General features: G+C 35.9%; 1 protein-coding gene across 3 annotated transcripts; it reads left to right on the top strand.

The window, feature by feature from the left end:
• LOC110830249 (uncharacterized) lies at positions 1-13929 on the top strand. 3 transcript variants are annotated; one of them, XM_022064924.2, is made up of 12 exons: positions 2-139; positions 226-324; positions 436-1657; positions 2830-2900; positions 3406-3565; positions 5128-5468; positions 6757-6881; positions 7760-7888; positions 8176-8288; positions 8889-8996; positions 9414-9732; positions 11095-13929. In XM_022064924.2, exons 2-11 carry the CDS (start codon positions 246-248, stop codon positions 9691-9693), a joined length of 2628 nt encoding a protein of 875 aa, XP_021920616.2. In that variant the 5' UTR covers positions 2-139; positions 226-245; the 3' UTR covers positions 9694-9732; positions 11095-13929. The 3 variants fall into 3 exon arrangements, with proteins under 3 accessions (XP_021920615.2, XP_021920616.2, XP_021920614.2); XM_022064923.2 differs by having other exon boundaries at positions 1-139; positions 233-324; positions 9414-13929; XM_022064922.2 differs by having other exon boundaries at positions 9414-13929.
• The last annotated feature ends 642 nt before the right edge of the window (positions 13930-14571 follow it).

Below are 14571 nucleotides of genomic sequence, written 5' to 3'. Positions count from 1 at the left end.
CAACAGCTTTCTCGTATATCACGACATCTCGGGTTATGGTAAGGGCGAGAAACTGTAACGGATGTATGTGGTTGTCCAGATTTAAATTAGTTTTTGACATTTCAAACTCTTCTTAAATATTTAATGATTTATGTATAAGGTAAGTTGAAAGACACTAGTGTACTGCAAGTAGTGTTAGAAAGTGTGTGAAAATTAAAATGATTGTTTTTTAAATATCTGTGTTAGATTTCAGGGCATCCAGAAGTATGGACCTAGATTTTTCTTTACTAACATTCAGCCCGTCCCACGCGAAGAAGAATTTGAAGTTATCGAGTGCAAGCAAAAGTAAGTAATAATATCAATATGAAAATTATTTTGAAATTTTGAACTTCGTTTCTGTCAAGAGGTGTTTGATGAGCCTTGACCTAATTTTGTGACGGGTGTTTCTTGTTGCAGGATCTTCAAAACTTAAACTGAGGCACAAACAACTTTATTCAGTTAAAACGAAAGGCACAGTTCCTTGTCAGGAGAAATGTACTTCTACAAACAATTTAAAAAGTGTGCAAGAAACGTTACCAAAAATAGATTTTGCTGTTGGTGACAATGTTAAGCAGTTCTTTGGTGCAGTGCATGATAAACCTGTCATTAAATCACGTGTTGGTAAAGGAAAGGAGAACCGAGGAATTGACTCGTGCACTGTGGATTCAACTTGTGATTCAGGATGGCTAGGCACAACTACTGCCAAGAATGATCACAAAAGGTGCCGTAAACTTTCATCTGATCACTGTCTTGAAAATGGGTCCTCAAGGAAGAAACGTTCAATTGAAGTAGTAATGAATAGCTCCAATCAAAATACAATAGATGATTTGATGTCCAAAATGAATACTTGTATATCAACATGTGGGAAATCATCTGGGTCGTCATGTGGAAGCTCACGATATTTTTCCTGTTCTCAGAATGCCCCAGAATGCTCTGTAGTGTTAATTCCAGAGTCAAGCTGTTCTTCAGTGGACCAAAGATCATATGAAAAGGGAAAAAATAATGGAGTGAATGGTAGTATCATTGTTATATCTGATAGTAGTAGTACTTCAAGTGTTATTTCAAATTCTATTTGTAAAAGACAAATGAAGCATTCATTAACTTCAGTAACTAAAGAACAAAGGAGTGATGTGCAAAAAGTGAAATGTAAGGTAGTTGGAGATACATCTGATGGTGAAAATGATGTATTAGGAGCAAATAATGAGGCCCCCTGTTCTTCAAATTCAATTGTAAGAAGCCCTTTGGACTCAGATTCAAAGCTTGAGACTTGTAGTAACACCAGACATGAAGGAGGTCATGTTACAGATGTAGAATTTACACTTCCAGCCACACCACCCCAACTAAACCAAGCAAAGTATCAGGACATTAAAAATTGGTTATCAAATGTAAAATCTCTAGACAAAAGTGATTGTGATGATGCTGATGAAACACTTGAAGGAAATAGCGTACAGAAGACTGAAGAGACTGAAAGAAGTACAGATACTAATGTTGATTTGAATTCATCAGCTGAAGAAATCCTGGACAGTTTGTACGGAACAGCATGGCGCAAACAGAATGCAAATTCAAAGAGGCATAATACAGTACCCTGTAAAAAGAAATGCTCAAGAAATGTGCCTGTTGCTAGGCAATATACTGAATGGTATGAAATGCTTATAAGCCTATGCAAATTCTTTACCATTTTGTCATTAATATAATTTGTATGGAGTGTATCTTTATAGCTTGTTGACTAGCCGCATTAGGTAAGTTAAATTGGTTTTTGTGGGCTGAATAACTAAACACAGTGTTTAAGTGACAAGTTTGGTGATTGGGTTTGTCAACACTAAAAGTTTTCTCTGTGCCGAAGCACCACCTCAAGGCTTATAAGGGGCACTGAGAAAAAGCTATGTATTATAATCATCACTGGATGGAGTGTTTACTTGGTCAGAATGGTATGTATGTAATTTTGGGGTAGAGAAACCAATATTAGGATGGGCTAGATTTTTTGCTTGGATTTTGAAGACAAGGAATGCATATGTTCAGGTCATGAAGGAAACATATTGTAAGTTACTGATACATCATGGAAGTTTGTTAAAATTGCAACTAATTTGTTATCACAAGTTCACATATTATTCAAATTCTATAACAGATTTGTTGAGTTATGTTAATCATTCATTTAAATTAAATTCTTAATTAGTAACTTCTTTATTTTTGTAGAGTGATATATTCCAAAACTGGTCTTGAGAACCCTTGTGTTAAAATATATCTAACTCTCTAATGAAAATCAAACATTTGCTTTTGTACGAGTTTTAAAGTGTCTGGATCTGAGTAACAATTCAGTGCATCACAGCTCTTGCAGAAAAATAAACAAATAAGCTCTTACCATTCATTTCATTTCATGAATTACTTAGATGATCAGGAAATAATTACAGAAAATCTTAAATGAATGTGATGATATATCTCTAAATAAATTAAAGTCAAAGGCTAAGTTAAAAAATTCAGCCAACCAAAAAACAAATGAAAATAAAATCACCCCATTTAAGAGCTTTTAATTGCTACAAAAATGAGCAACGTATATTAACTACAGTTAAGTATTTTAGTCATTCCAATTGAAAGAAAATTTGAAACCTTAAAATGCTGCATATCTGTGGCTAACCGATGCAAGAAGGTGAGGTTATGTTTACATTTATTTATCAGATCCAACAAATTTACAGAATTTTATTGATATTCAAGGTGTTAACTTATTTAAACTGCTGTTTTTAGGTGACCTGAAATAACCCAAGTATTTATTATCCAGCCCTTTTAAGCACTGGATTGTTACATTTATTTTTTCAGTAAGAAGCAGAAGGTAGCCAAGAGTGGACAATCTGTTGTCAGTAGTACTGACAGTGAAGAGTTTGATAACTGTAAGTAAAGTTTGTGAATTAAAAATTTGTCCAGTTGTGTAGCTGTGTTGACTCATTTTGTGTTTATATGGGTCCTGCTAATTTTGTTGACCCACGACACAATATCCATTGCTCCCATTGATAGGATGAAGGTCAGAATGATGCTGGCTTAAGGGTCCTGGAAATTAGTGGTTAGGTCTAGTATTCTCGACATTTTAGTTTTAAAGTTACGTCATACCATGCATGATCATGTCCAACAACAGATATGCAAAGGTACTATTGAAACGGAACTTGATAAATAGAGTGTGAATTGAAGTGGTAGGTGTACAAGATTGGATTATCATGTTTCTTATAAGTAAGGACATTCTTTCTTTCTTTCTTTAGTGGTTTTGGAGGTGAAACTTAGACAGAACCTTGTAATTATGTATTTTCATAATTTGAAGAACATATAAACAATCTCCAGGTTCCACATTTCAAAAGTAAACGTGAATAGATGTATGAAGTTATTTGTTTATTTTCTTTTCAGTTTTGAAGAATGTACGCCAAAAGTTTGAATCAACCCGAAGGAATTCTGTTCTGGCAACACCAGACTTTATTGATGATGATGATTATGACAACTCTCTTACATTCTATCAGAATGTGTGTAATAGCAAGGATGTTAAGCAGGATGCATTGTGTTTGAATTGGTAATTGAACAGAATTCTTAGCTATTATTTGTAATGACTAGTAGTGACCTGTTGTTTGGGGTAAGTTTTCATTGTACAGTAATATTTTTCCAAATGTCCTGTCAAATCACAGGACAGGTACTGCGAACTTACATTTGTGAATTTAAACATTTTACATGGATGCTAGGAATGCACGTGGAACAACTGAGATCCTTTCGGCATATGCTGTAATTTGAGTAAGTTTTCTTAAATGTTCTTTCTGGTCAAGCATGCAAGAAGAACATTTTATGGACGCATTCATGTCTTTTACACTTTTCGTAGGAACTAGGTAACCTACATGACATGAGGTCATTGAACACATTGTTGCTGTAATTAGAACCAAGGTCATTGGAACACATTGTTGTTGGGCAAGGCCGTGGTCTAGGCAACACGGAGTTTTCCGTGGCATCCCAACAATTACTCCATTCACACACACAAGAAGGCAATGGCAAACCACTTCTGGATCATCTGCCAAGAACGTATATGAACAGGTCCCAGTCCGAGAAAAGGATGGAAGGATCCTGTTCATATGGACCTGTCGTCAGACAACACTAAATAAATAAATAAATAAATGTTGTAATCACCCAATTGTGATCAGACGGGATGTTTTGATTACTAAGTTTGCATGCTAATCATATTGGGATTGTCTCCCCCACCCTATTTTCATTACTGCCTGCCATGTTTGTGGAGTAGATCGAGCCAAGACCCTTTGTCCAACTTTAATACTACCCACTCCAGGTCTTATGGGTCAGAGCCAGCCATGACCCAGGAGTTGCCTACATCACTGTGAGCCTTTTGTTTGTACGTGGAAGTGACAGTGGGGAATCTTCAGCGAGCCGTGCAATCATGAAGGAAAATCCACCATGATGATGTTATCTCTGAGTTGCAATGAATCTTGAGACTTTTTTTTTAACACTAGGTTCTCCAAGCACTATGAGCAGGCATTTACCTGTCTGTTGTGTTCTGAACCTGTTTTGCAGTCATCTGTCAGTAGTTGTATTAACTCTTTGATCCTACAGCCATTGAATGTGGCAACAAGGAACGCCCTTGGGACCTTTATGACATGCGTATTACACATTTCCAATCTGATTTTTGTCAGTGGCTGTGTGAGATACAGTGTTGTCTGACTTATAGAGTAACATAGCGTTATATTTTAATTTTAAATTTACCCCATGAGATTTGTAAATAAATAGTTTTGTTGTAGTTCACCTTTTATAATCATCTTTCCACCTCATTTGATTCTTATCATCTCTGCAGGCCATACAGCATTTTTAAATAAGTTAAGAATTGCTCTTATGTTATTTATTATTTATTTAGTGTTCTGTCTGACGACAGGTCCATATGAACAGGATCCTTCCATCCTTTTCTCGGACTGGGACCTGTTCATATACGTTCTTGGCAGATGATCCAGAAGTGGTTTGCCATTGCCTTCTTCTGTGTGTGAATGGAGTAATTGTTGGGATGCCACGGAGAAACTGGGGAAGCCCCCGGAGGAAAACTCCGTGTTGCCTAGACCTTGCCCTTATGTTATGATTTCATTATAGGAAGCCGGACAGGAGTACGCCTCTATACAGCGTGGGTGCATGCAGGCAGCTGTCTTTTTCAAACAGTGGTGATGATGGTGATGACGAGCCTGCTAAAGAGCATGGCTATATTAAAAATCATGATAAACCAAAGACGAAGAACAGTGATAAGAAATTAGAGGATTTAAAGAAAAAGAAAAATATGAAAAGGCCACAGAAAATTTTAGTGTCTCCAGTAAAACAAACTTTGGTTAAACGGACTCCAAAGACAGTGGGTCAAACCAAACTGAAGTCTTGTGTAAACAAACAAGTCGGCAACAAGTTTTGCTCTCCAGTTCTCAGCTTCTTGGGATCACTCTCAGGTACTAGTATAAGGTTTCCACTGCCACAGGTTGCTGTGTCTAAGCCTCTTCATATATCCACACCATTTTATATAATTTAGTTTACAGGATGTGCAGGAATGTTTATTGTTTCTGCCTTCTCACCATCCTGCTTTATAATTTTTTGTGGTTCATCAGTTGGAAAAGCATTAAACTATTCTTTGGATCAGGTGATAATTAGCAGGATCTAGATCTTTTGTTTCTGAGGTTGTGAAAACACTGTCATACCATTCTTGCTCAGATACTCCTGTACCAATGATAATACTGTGTTGAACAAACTATTTTCTGAGGTATGTTTGAAATACACAACATTTTGGAAATTGGTTCCACTCATGCCATCAGGTGATTTGCTGTCATTACACTGATATATTTTTTAATAATACTGGGATACTGGGAATGACCCGTTCTTCAAGTGCCTGAGCACTGCGGGTCCCAACATTTCGTTGACTCGATCTATAGACATTCGGTAGGACTCCTTGGACGAGGGATTGGCCCGTCACGAGGCCTCTACCTGTACACAGGACAGAAAAACGTGGACAAACATCCATGGTTTGAGTGGGATTCGAACACACGGTCCCAGCGACCAAGCGGCACAAGATCCACATCTCAAACCGTGCAGCCACAGCGGACCCCATTTTTTAATAATTTGTTTTGTTATTAGTAGTTACAGTTGGGGTTGGACCCAGGACCTTTTGAATTATAGGCTAGTACACTAACCACAAGACTACATACTGAAGGACCCTAGTAATGATTTGTGTAATTTCAAATATTTACTCCTGGGACCATATTTTACCAAAATGACTAAATTATTCCACTTATTGATATAAATTATTTGACTTGCATTTTTCAAAATTATTTTGACATCAAATTTTTGTATAAAAATTAGATTTCCATATGCAAGTGTGTGCGTGCAAGTGCATATATGTGTGTGTGTGTTTTTACTAGAGGATTAGTTGTGTTTTAACTCTGTGAATTTTGTCATTGAGTAATTGATAATTATTGGTGAAGAAGACATTTTCTGAAGGTTTAGCATATTCACAAAATCCCACAGAGTGATATAGTTCAGGTTCTCACAGTGACTGTCTTCTGGGATATTGTGACATGTAGTCTCATAGAAATTGACCAGTTTTTCTGAAGCATTTGGTGCCTCCATCATCAGATGGGGATGATGGAGTCAGTAAGCAAATCTGCATCACCCATTTTAATGTTATTGTCTCATGGCCTGAATTATTTTCACAAAAATATAATGATTGCTGTTTATATTTTGAAGCTGGAACTCCAAGTGGACGCTGCCACCCAGAAGCACAGTATTATAAAGATAAATTCGGGAAGAAGAAAGAAGAACTATGCAGAAAACTGTTCACAATGTACAATGATAAAATTTTTGATAATAAGGTAAGGAACAGATATTAATTGTACGGGGTCATAGGTATGGAGTGCTGTCATCCCAGTAATCTGCGTTATAATGAGATTGGACATTGACCAACAGCATTTTATATTGTTTTATTCAGATTTTATAACAAATTGTCTTTGGATGCAGAAAAAGGGGGAACTAACTAAAGGTAAAAATAATCGGAATCGCACTGAAATTTAACACAAGAATGCCCGAGTATCTCTTGGAATTCACTATCATATTCATCCAAAAGTGAACATGTTTATTAACATAGAAGAATTAACTTTACGTTGTTGGAAGCTGAAGGATCAACACTGCTATTATCAAAACCACTATCGGCTCCTAACACGGGCCAGTTCAGTTCACACCTCCGGTAAATTTAATTTAATGTCATCCTCGCCAGGAGGTCCCCACCCCAACGTCTCTTGTTTCCTTCATCTGACCCACATGTCTAACCCATCTTAACCACCCACAAGACTACACCCCATCACAATCCAGTTTCCTATCCCAGCTGCCCTGACTGAGGATCCTCATGGTTTGTCCTACCTGTTACTCTCCCCCCCCCCCCCCCCCCACCTTTCCAGTATTTCATAAGAAATGTGGAGTAATAGTTCGTGAAAAATGTTTCCAGAAAGGTTAAACTTGTTACACCATCTAAAAGCATTAATGAACATAAGAAAATGTTGATAAGCAATGTGTATTAACAGTATTAATACAGAAGTTTCTATGTATGTACCATTATCAGCTGACCTACCCCCCCACTCCATGCTGCTGAATCTTCATAGCGTTATTGCTTACCTCTACATAGTTAATAAGTGACATTATACTTTTTTTAATTATTTTGTGAGCCTGCTAACACAGTTTGTTAATTTTCTTTAAGCTTCCTCAAGATATGCTTGTGGAATGGAATGTTAGGTTGAAGCGTACAGCTGGTTTCTGTTATAATCGCCGGACAGTGATTGCGCCTGGAACCAAGATCCGGACTTCACGAATTGAACTTTCAACGAAGGTAGATTGTATTCTATTACACTGTGAAAACTGTGTGCAGGGGTGGACGATGGGGATCGTGTTTATACCATTAAATGATTACTAATAATTCAATCTACATTTAGGCGTAGCCTTGCCCAAAGTGTGTTAGATAAACTTTTTGTATGAAGTTGAGGTGAATGAAATTGTCAAAAATACTTTGATTGGTTTTTACTGTGACTGTTATGTTATATCCATTGGCATATCAGAATATTGGATTGTTCTGATATACTTTACTGCCATGTGGCATGAATGTTTCTTTTCACGAAGGTGTGTGACACAGCTGATCGCTTACGAGACACCCTGGTTCATGAGCTGTGCCATGCAGCAACTTGGGTTGTGGATGATATTAAGGATGGACATGGACCCCATTGGAAAGCTTGGTAATAAGAAAGTTGTTTTATTTCTGTCATAATTTCATTCTGTAAAATACTTATATGCTTTTTGATGTATTCTGTCCTTTGACAAGTTCAAATTTTTTTTAATCGTTGCAAGTGAATTGAGTACTGTGCACCTCTGATGTGGCTTCCTTATTTTTTGATGTACACGCAGAGAGCTAGAAGGTCAGAAGTCTACAGCTGGAAGCGTTGAAAGAAGCAGGATATAGAGTTGATTTCAAAATGTGTGGTACATATACGTATGGTAAAGATGTCATGATGTAAAACATACAATAAAACCACAACTGAATGTTTTCTGTATGTAAGGTTTAGCATTTTGTTACAAGAATAAAAGGGTATTTTTGCATACCATGAGTTAACGTGTGTGTGTGTGTGGATGATTTTGGTGTAATTGATTCTTCGGCGAACTGCAGAGGTTATATAGTATTGAATTTTTTATGAAGATGATCTTTAATTGTATGTGCAAGGATTTGGGAAGCATCAGTTACATCCTTTTTCAAGGCATTGCCCTGTCTTTCACCGGGAGAGACAAGGAAACTACCCTGTGGTGGCATTAATTGTTAATGTAATTGTTTTTATTTTTAGGGCCAGGAAAGCTAGGCATGTGTTTCCAGAACTGCCACCAATAAAACGCTGCCATGATTACAACATTCAGACCAAATTCACATACAGATGCACAGGATGTGGCTACAGGTAACTGCCGACAGAATACGTCTCGTTCAGCGTATTATTTCTGGGAACAGAGTTATGTAATTAAATTATTATGTAGTTTTCAAGAGTTATGCCACAGTTATTTTTTTAACCCTGTTTAATGTTGATCCATTTTGGAAATAATTGATAAGACTAGATTTCAACTTCATTAAAGAAGAAATTATATTGGAGCAATATGAACATGATATATATTTCACCCAACATCTTTTATTATAAACCTTAAATACCAAATTTCATCAAAATACATTCAGTAGTTTCAGAGATAAAACATGCAGGAGAGAAAGATGCACAAACCCAACCTTCACTATATATATTTTGTGTACTTTGTGTAAAAATACAGAAGCGTAATATATGATTTTAGGGTAAAAAAATTATCTTCCTCTTATGCTTGTTTTGCAGTATTGGTCGTCATTCCAAATCCTTGAATGTTGCCACTAAAAGATGTGGACATTGTTATGGCATATTTGAACTCCTTATCAATACCAGGAGGAAATCTGGCACCATTGCACAGGAGGCTCTTAAGAAACGGAGTCCTGCTGGGTTTGCTCGTTTTGTCAAGGAGAACTACAGCTCTGTGAAACAATCGAGGACGGATCTAAAGCATGGTGATGTGATGCGGCTGTTAGGGCAACAATTTTCTGCCGTGAAGATTGGACCAGATGTCAGGAAACCACATTAAGTCCAATTGCTGATATAATTGTGCCACAGTCAGCAATAGGTGGGCTGATGTGATAAGGCTTAATATGTCAGATATTTTGTGACCGTATATTCAGTAATTCATGATTTAGATTGAATGTCTTTTTTTTTTTTCATTTGCTATTGATTTGCCTTCCTAGATGATGGTTGCAGACAACCACTACAGTGACATTGCTTTGCTTTAAATTATACTATACACAGTCCTGAGTATGAACAACTTAGTTGTACATTCCTGTGCATATATTTAAAGATACAAACATTTTAATGTTTTGCGTTACCCACAGTTTAACAGAAAATGTACTTTCAGACACCAGAATGGAGGCACAAATGATCCCATCTCACTCTGTTAGAACAAAATCATTGCTATACATTATTTTATTAATTTACTTTCTATACCGGTGGTACCACTACAAATGTAAACTGCTTGGAGCAAGTGATTCATGGCAGCGTAATGATGTAGAATTTTAAATTCGGGATCTGTGTGAATTTTACAACTTAATTTTGTTGTAAGATTACTAAACCTTTGAGGTCCATATGATAATCATGCAGGTTTTATTTTATTTTGTTTGGATCTTTAAACTCTTGGACTTGGTCCAACATTGGACTGATAATGAAATTTTGATGTAGGACTGAATTTAATTCAGGACCTCTTTAGAGGGCCATTTATTTGTACATTATGGCAAAACAAAATGCCATTATTTTTTCCTCCCCTAGCCCAAGTCCCACATTCACTGTTGTATTTGACTGGAATGTTGTTTTCTTCATTTAACCAACTGACGCGACTGATCGCCCGAGAAGATTTTGTTGACTAACATGAGAAATATCCAAGATCATGTGATCAAACTGTAATCCATTTGTTGTGTCATATTTGCTTTGGATTCACATTCATGAAGAAAATCACTGATGCACATTTATCAGTCACATGATATTCTAGTTATTTTGATTGCTATATGAAAAAACCAAGATAAACTTTCCAACTGAAATTGCCATGCACAATATTTTTCGTTTCAACAGATGACATAACCGGATTGCTCCAGTAATAATTGTATGTAAATAAGGTGATTTTAATTTGGGGGAAAAAATATGAATACTGTAACTGCTATGACTTTCTCTTGTAATAACTTTTTAGTTTTGATAACTGTTTGTCTTCTCAGCATAACGGGCGGATAATGTTCATATAGACAGTCATTTTTAAATATGATCTAATTATTCGACCAATTGAAATTATTAAGACTGACAAAAATCTGACTAATATGAATTTTATTTTCCTGAAAATTTAAGATTGTGAAGGGTCATCTTATATTTGGGTGAATACGGTATATACATCACAGTACAAAGCTATTCATACTTTGGACACACTTGTATTTGTTTTGTGTGTTTATAGTAACTTGCCAGGAGTAAGCAGGAGGTGAGGTCTGAGCAGAATTTAGCTTTGCTAAATGGTGACTGCCATGTCAGAATATAAAATATTCAAGTACTACTTTATGTCAGTAGAAGATAAAGCTCGTGGGATTAAGTTGTGCGGTGCTGTTGGAATTTGTAAATCGTGGGCATGTGCAATCATGGAAGAAGAGAGGGTGTTATAACACAAGTTTCAGAATCCTTAAAACTGAAAAAACAAATAAATATGAAGGTGGATTAGAGTTGACCTGGACTTTTTTTATTTACACAGAATCATACATGTCAGAATCACAAAACTATTACCCCCTTTAATTATATTGTCCCTCTATACTGCCGTGGCAAGGCACTAATGCCGGCAGCAAAGACTGACTGCATAGCCAGTTCAGGGCACCTCACCTTTGTGGTGCCATTCTAAACTGGACCTCTTTGATTCTGAGTGAAGCAGTGTACCCATGTCTCGTCACAAGTCTCTTCATTTCAGAAATTGCATTTCCCTCCAGTTCAGCGTAGTTCAAATGGTCGGAATCCACAGAAAAATATTTACCTTCCGGTTGAACGTCAGCTTCTTCGGATCCGCCGTGCACACACTTTCTTGAACAATAAGTGTTCACAAATGATTATCTATTTACTCTCAACACTTATGTGTACTGTGGATACAATATCTTGCACTTTAATTCATCTTTTCTTTCATAAATACCTCCTCAGTGCAATGAATGTTCACATCTGTGACAGCTGTCAGTTGCACATGACCATGTGGTCTGTAGTGACCTAATCATACACAATTGCATGTGATAAAGTCTTTTCCCCATAATGTGCATTTAGCCTGAGGATAATTTTAGCCAGTTTAACTTTCTCACATCAGAAATGTGATGATAAAGCTTGGAGTGACATTTTGTACTACTTCTAATGTGAAAACATGAAGGGTATGGTTGTGTGTGGAAAGTGAGAGCAGTGTTGCCACCATCTGTGATGAAGGGTAAAAGTCCAGTTCAATCTTGAACCAACCTCGTAACTTCCCCATGAACTGAAGTATTGAGAAGGGAGATTGTCTTATATTTAGTAAGTATGGTATATGTATTATTCAGTAAAACTGTTCTAACATTTTTTTTATGTTGGTATTCTAAAAAGTAATGCCATGTGGACTTGTAGGTAGGTATCAGTGTTTTGCTTCCATCTTTTGGGCTGAAATGTTGGTATTTATGTATAGGTCCATATATTGTCATCTTCACCACTGAAAATTTCATACATTCTGATTTTTGTGTGATGACATTTCACAGCTGTTATGTAGCTGACATGTCGGAAAAGGTTGTTAAAATATAGCAGTGGTTTAATGATATAGGATCTTGGGTATTATACAGTTGTGGTGTTGGTGGTGGAATTTTTATTAAAAACTTCATAAAATACTGCCTTGACCAATGAGAACTGTAATCGTATTTGAAGGCCTAGATAAATATTTATGGTTTATGTTAAATTCTCATGAAATCATGTTTTTAATCTAGTAAGATAAAATGGCTATTGAAGATTACTGTCTTCTGGGTTGTTGCACCTTGTAGTCTGATAGAAGTTTATCGACTGATGGTGATAATGGAGGCAGCAAGGACCTCTGAAACGTCGGTAAACTTCTACCAGACTACACGGCGCAACAGCCCAGAAGACAGCCATCTACAGACTCACCTCCTGAAAACCTCAAGTCCTGCAAAGTTGCTGTTGTTACATATACTGGTATTTTAGCTTCGTTCTCTTATTATTTGATATGGTATGATGTCCGTATGTGAATGTTTGTCTCATGCCTCTCCTCCCTATTAACTAATGAAACTGTTGATCTTTTATCATGACACTGGAGATACACTTCATGCAGTTGGAGGCCACTGTGCCTTTATATTTTCAGGTTTCTGACTTCTGAGGTAAGTGCAATTCTAGTGCCATTTAATACAAGGTCTGAATGTAGTAAGATTGGATATTCCTTAAATAGCCTATAAGCAATGTTTGTCTGGAAAGTAAAATGTCACAGTTTGCAGAATGTGCATGTATATTGTTGAATGTGATGATAACTCACTGTAACAAAACATATGAAATTTGGTATGATTATAATTTAACCTATAAACTTTATGTGAAACATCTTGGGTATTTAATTTGAAAACATTGTTATAGCTTTAGGATTATATTGGTCACATTTTAAGAACAGAAAATCTCTGTATATCTGTAGTAATTATGGACAAAGATATTGATTTGTATGATTATTAATTTTAATTTCTGCTGACCTGTCCGCAAAAATGGAAGAATGTGAAGGAAATGAACATCTAGTTCTTTACAATAACTCATTTTAGAAAAAGTTGTGTTAATGTCTTGTTTCTTGTGTGTTCAGTAATACAGTAGTGATGCAGTTAACACACTTCAGTTTAACCATGAGGTAAACTAGGCAGAAGAAATGGGGGCAGCAAAAAACTGAATGAAATGAAATATTAAAAAGTAGAATATAAGCATCTAAAAATAAAGACATAAGGAAAGAATGAGCGAGTGTTCACACTCGTGGCCTTGTAATATCCTGCCAACATTAAGTGGTGTGGTATATATATGTTTGATTGTGTAATGAGGTTGGAAAAATAACCAGTTTGCACATTCCTGACAAACAGCTGGCTTAAGAATAGGCTACTTTAGTCATTTAGTTGAAGCTGTTGCATGACATCTTGTGGTAAAAGGTTCTTATGCTTTTGTTTGATTTTCTTTGTTTTAATTTGTCCTTAATTTCTTTAAAAGGAATAGTGATGTACATTTCTTTTAGTACATATTTTGTATAAAGTGTAGAACATTGGCAGTATACATTGTTATTATTCTTCCTGATCACATAAATTAAATCTGGTGTTATAAATGCAGTATCTTTATTCATACTTTTGTACAATATTAATTTTTGGAAGTAAATTTGAGTTGGGGTGAATTTTACAAGCATCCAGAAAATAATGATCAAGTACATGGTGCATAAATCACTAAATGATGACACACACATTTTTATATTTTATTGTTTCATTGCTTGGACTTGTGTGAACAGGGCATGAGGGTTTTAACAGTAGCAAATAAATATTAGCACCATCATTTGTTGTTGAGATTACTAATATGTGAACTTGATGTCCCCTTTTTTTGTAATGCAGAGTGAAAAAACCTTACACTTTGTGTTTATTCTACAATTGTAATGTTAAAGCAGAAATTGTTTTTACCTTATCTCAGTGGTTACATGCTCAAAAAGTCAACTTTCATCAGTGTAAAATTAATGTAATATTATCATCTGTGTGGGTTTTCCCTTTTCAAAATCACTTAGAATTGTGAAATACGATTGTCATTACGGGATATTATTCTGGAATTACTGTTAAATTACATTGCATATTAAAACACCTTGGTAACTTTGTTGTACGTTTTAAAGGTTAATACGAAATTCGGTAAGAAAAAGATTTTCTTTCTTTGGGTG

The sequence above is a fragment of the Zootermopsis nevadensis genome, unplaced genomic scaffold (genome assembly GCF_977971745.1).
Source record: "Zootermopsis nevadensis isolate Lab colony 2312 unplaced genomic scaffold, Znev_1.0 Znev_ptg000006l, whole genome shotgun sequence".
Classification (NCBI taxonomy): Eukaryota; Metazoa; Arthropoda; class Insecta; order Blattodea; family Termopsidae; genus Zootermopsis; species Zootermopsis nevadensis.
The sequence above is the reverse complement of the archived record's forward strand: the minus strand, read 5'-3'. Positions and strand labels throughout refer to the sequence as shown.

Bases quoted from the DNA above. Each gene is read 5' to 3' on its own strand.
- LOC110830249 (XM_022064923.2), top strand. From the start codon at position 246: ATGGACCTAGATTTTTCTTTACTAACATTCAGCCCGTCCCACGCGAAG. The intron at 325-435 runs GTAAGTAATAAT...TTCTTGTTGCAG, and splicing joins GTTATCGAGTGCAAGCAAAA to GATCTTCAAAACTTAAACTG. The intron at 3,566-5,127 runs GTAATTGAACAG...ATTTCATTATAG, and splicing joins GATGCATTGTGTTTGAATTG to GAAGCCGGACAGGAGTACGC.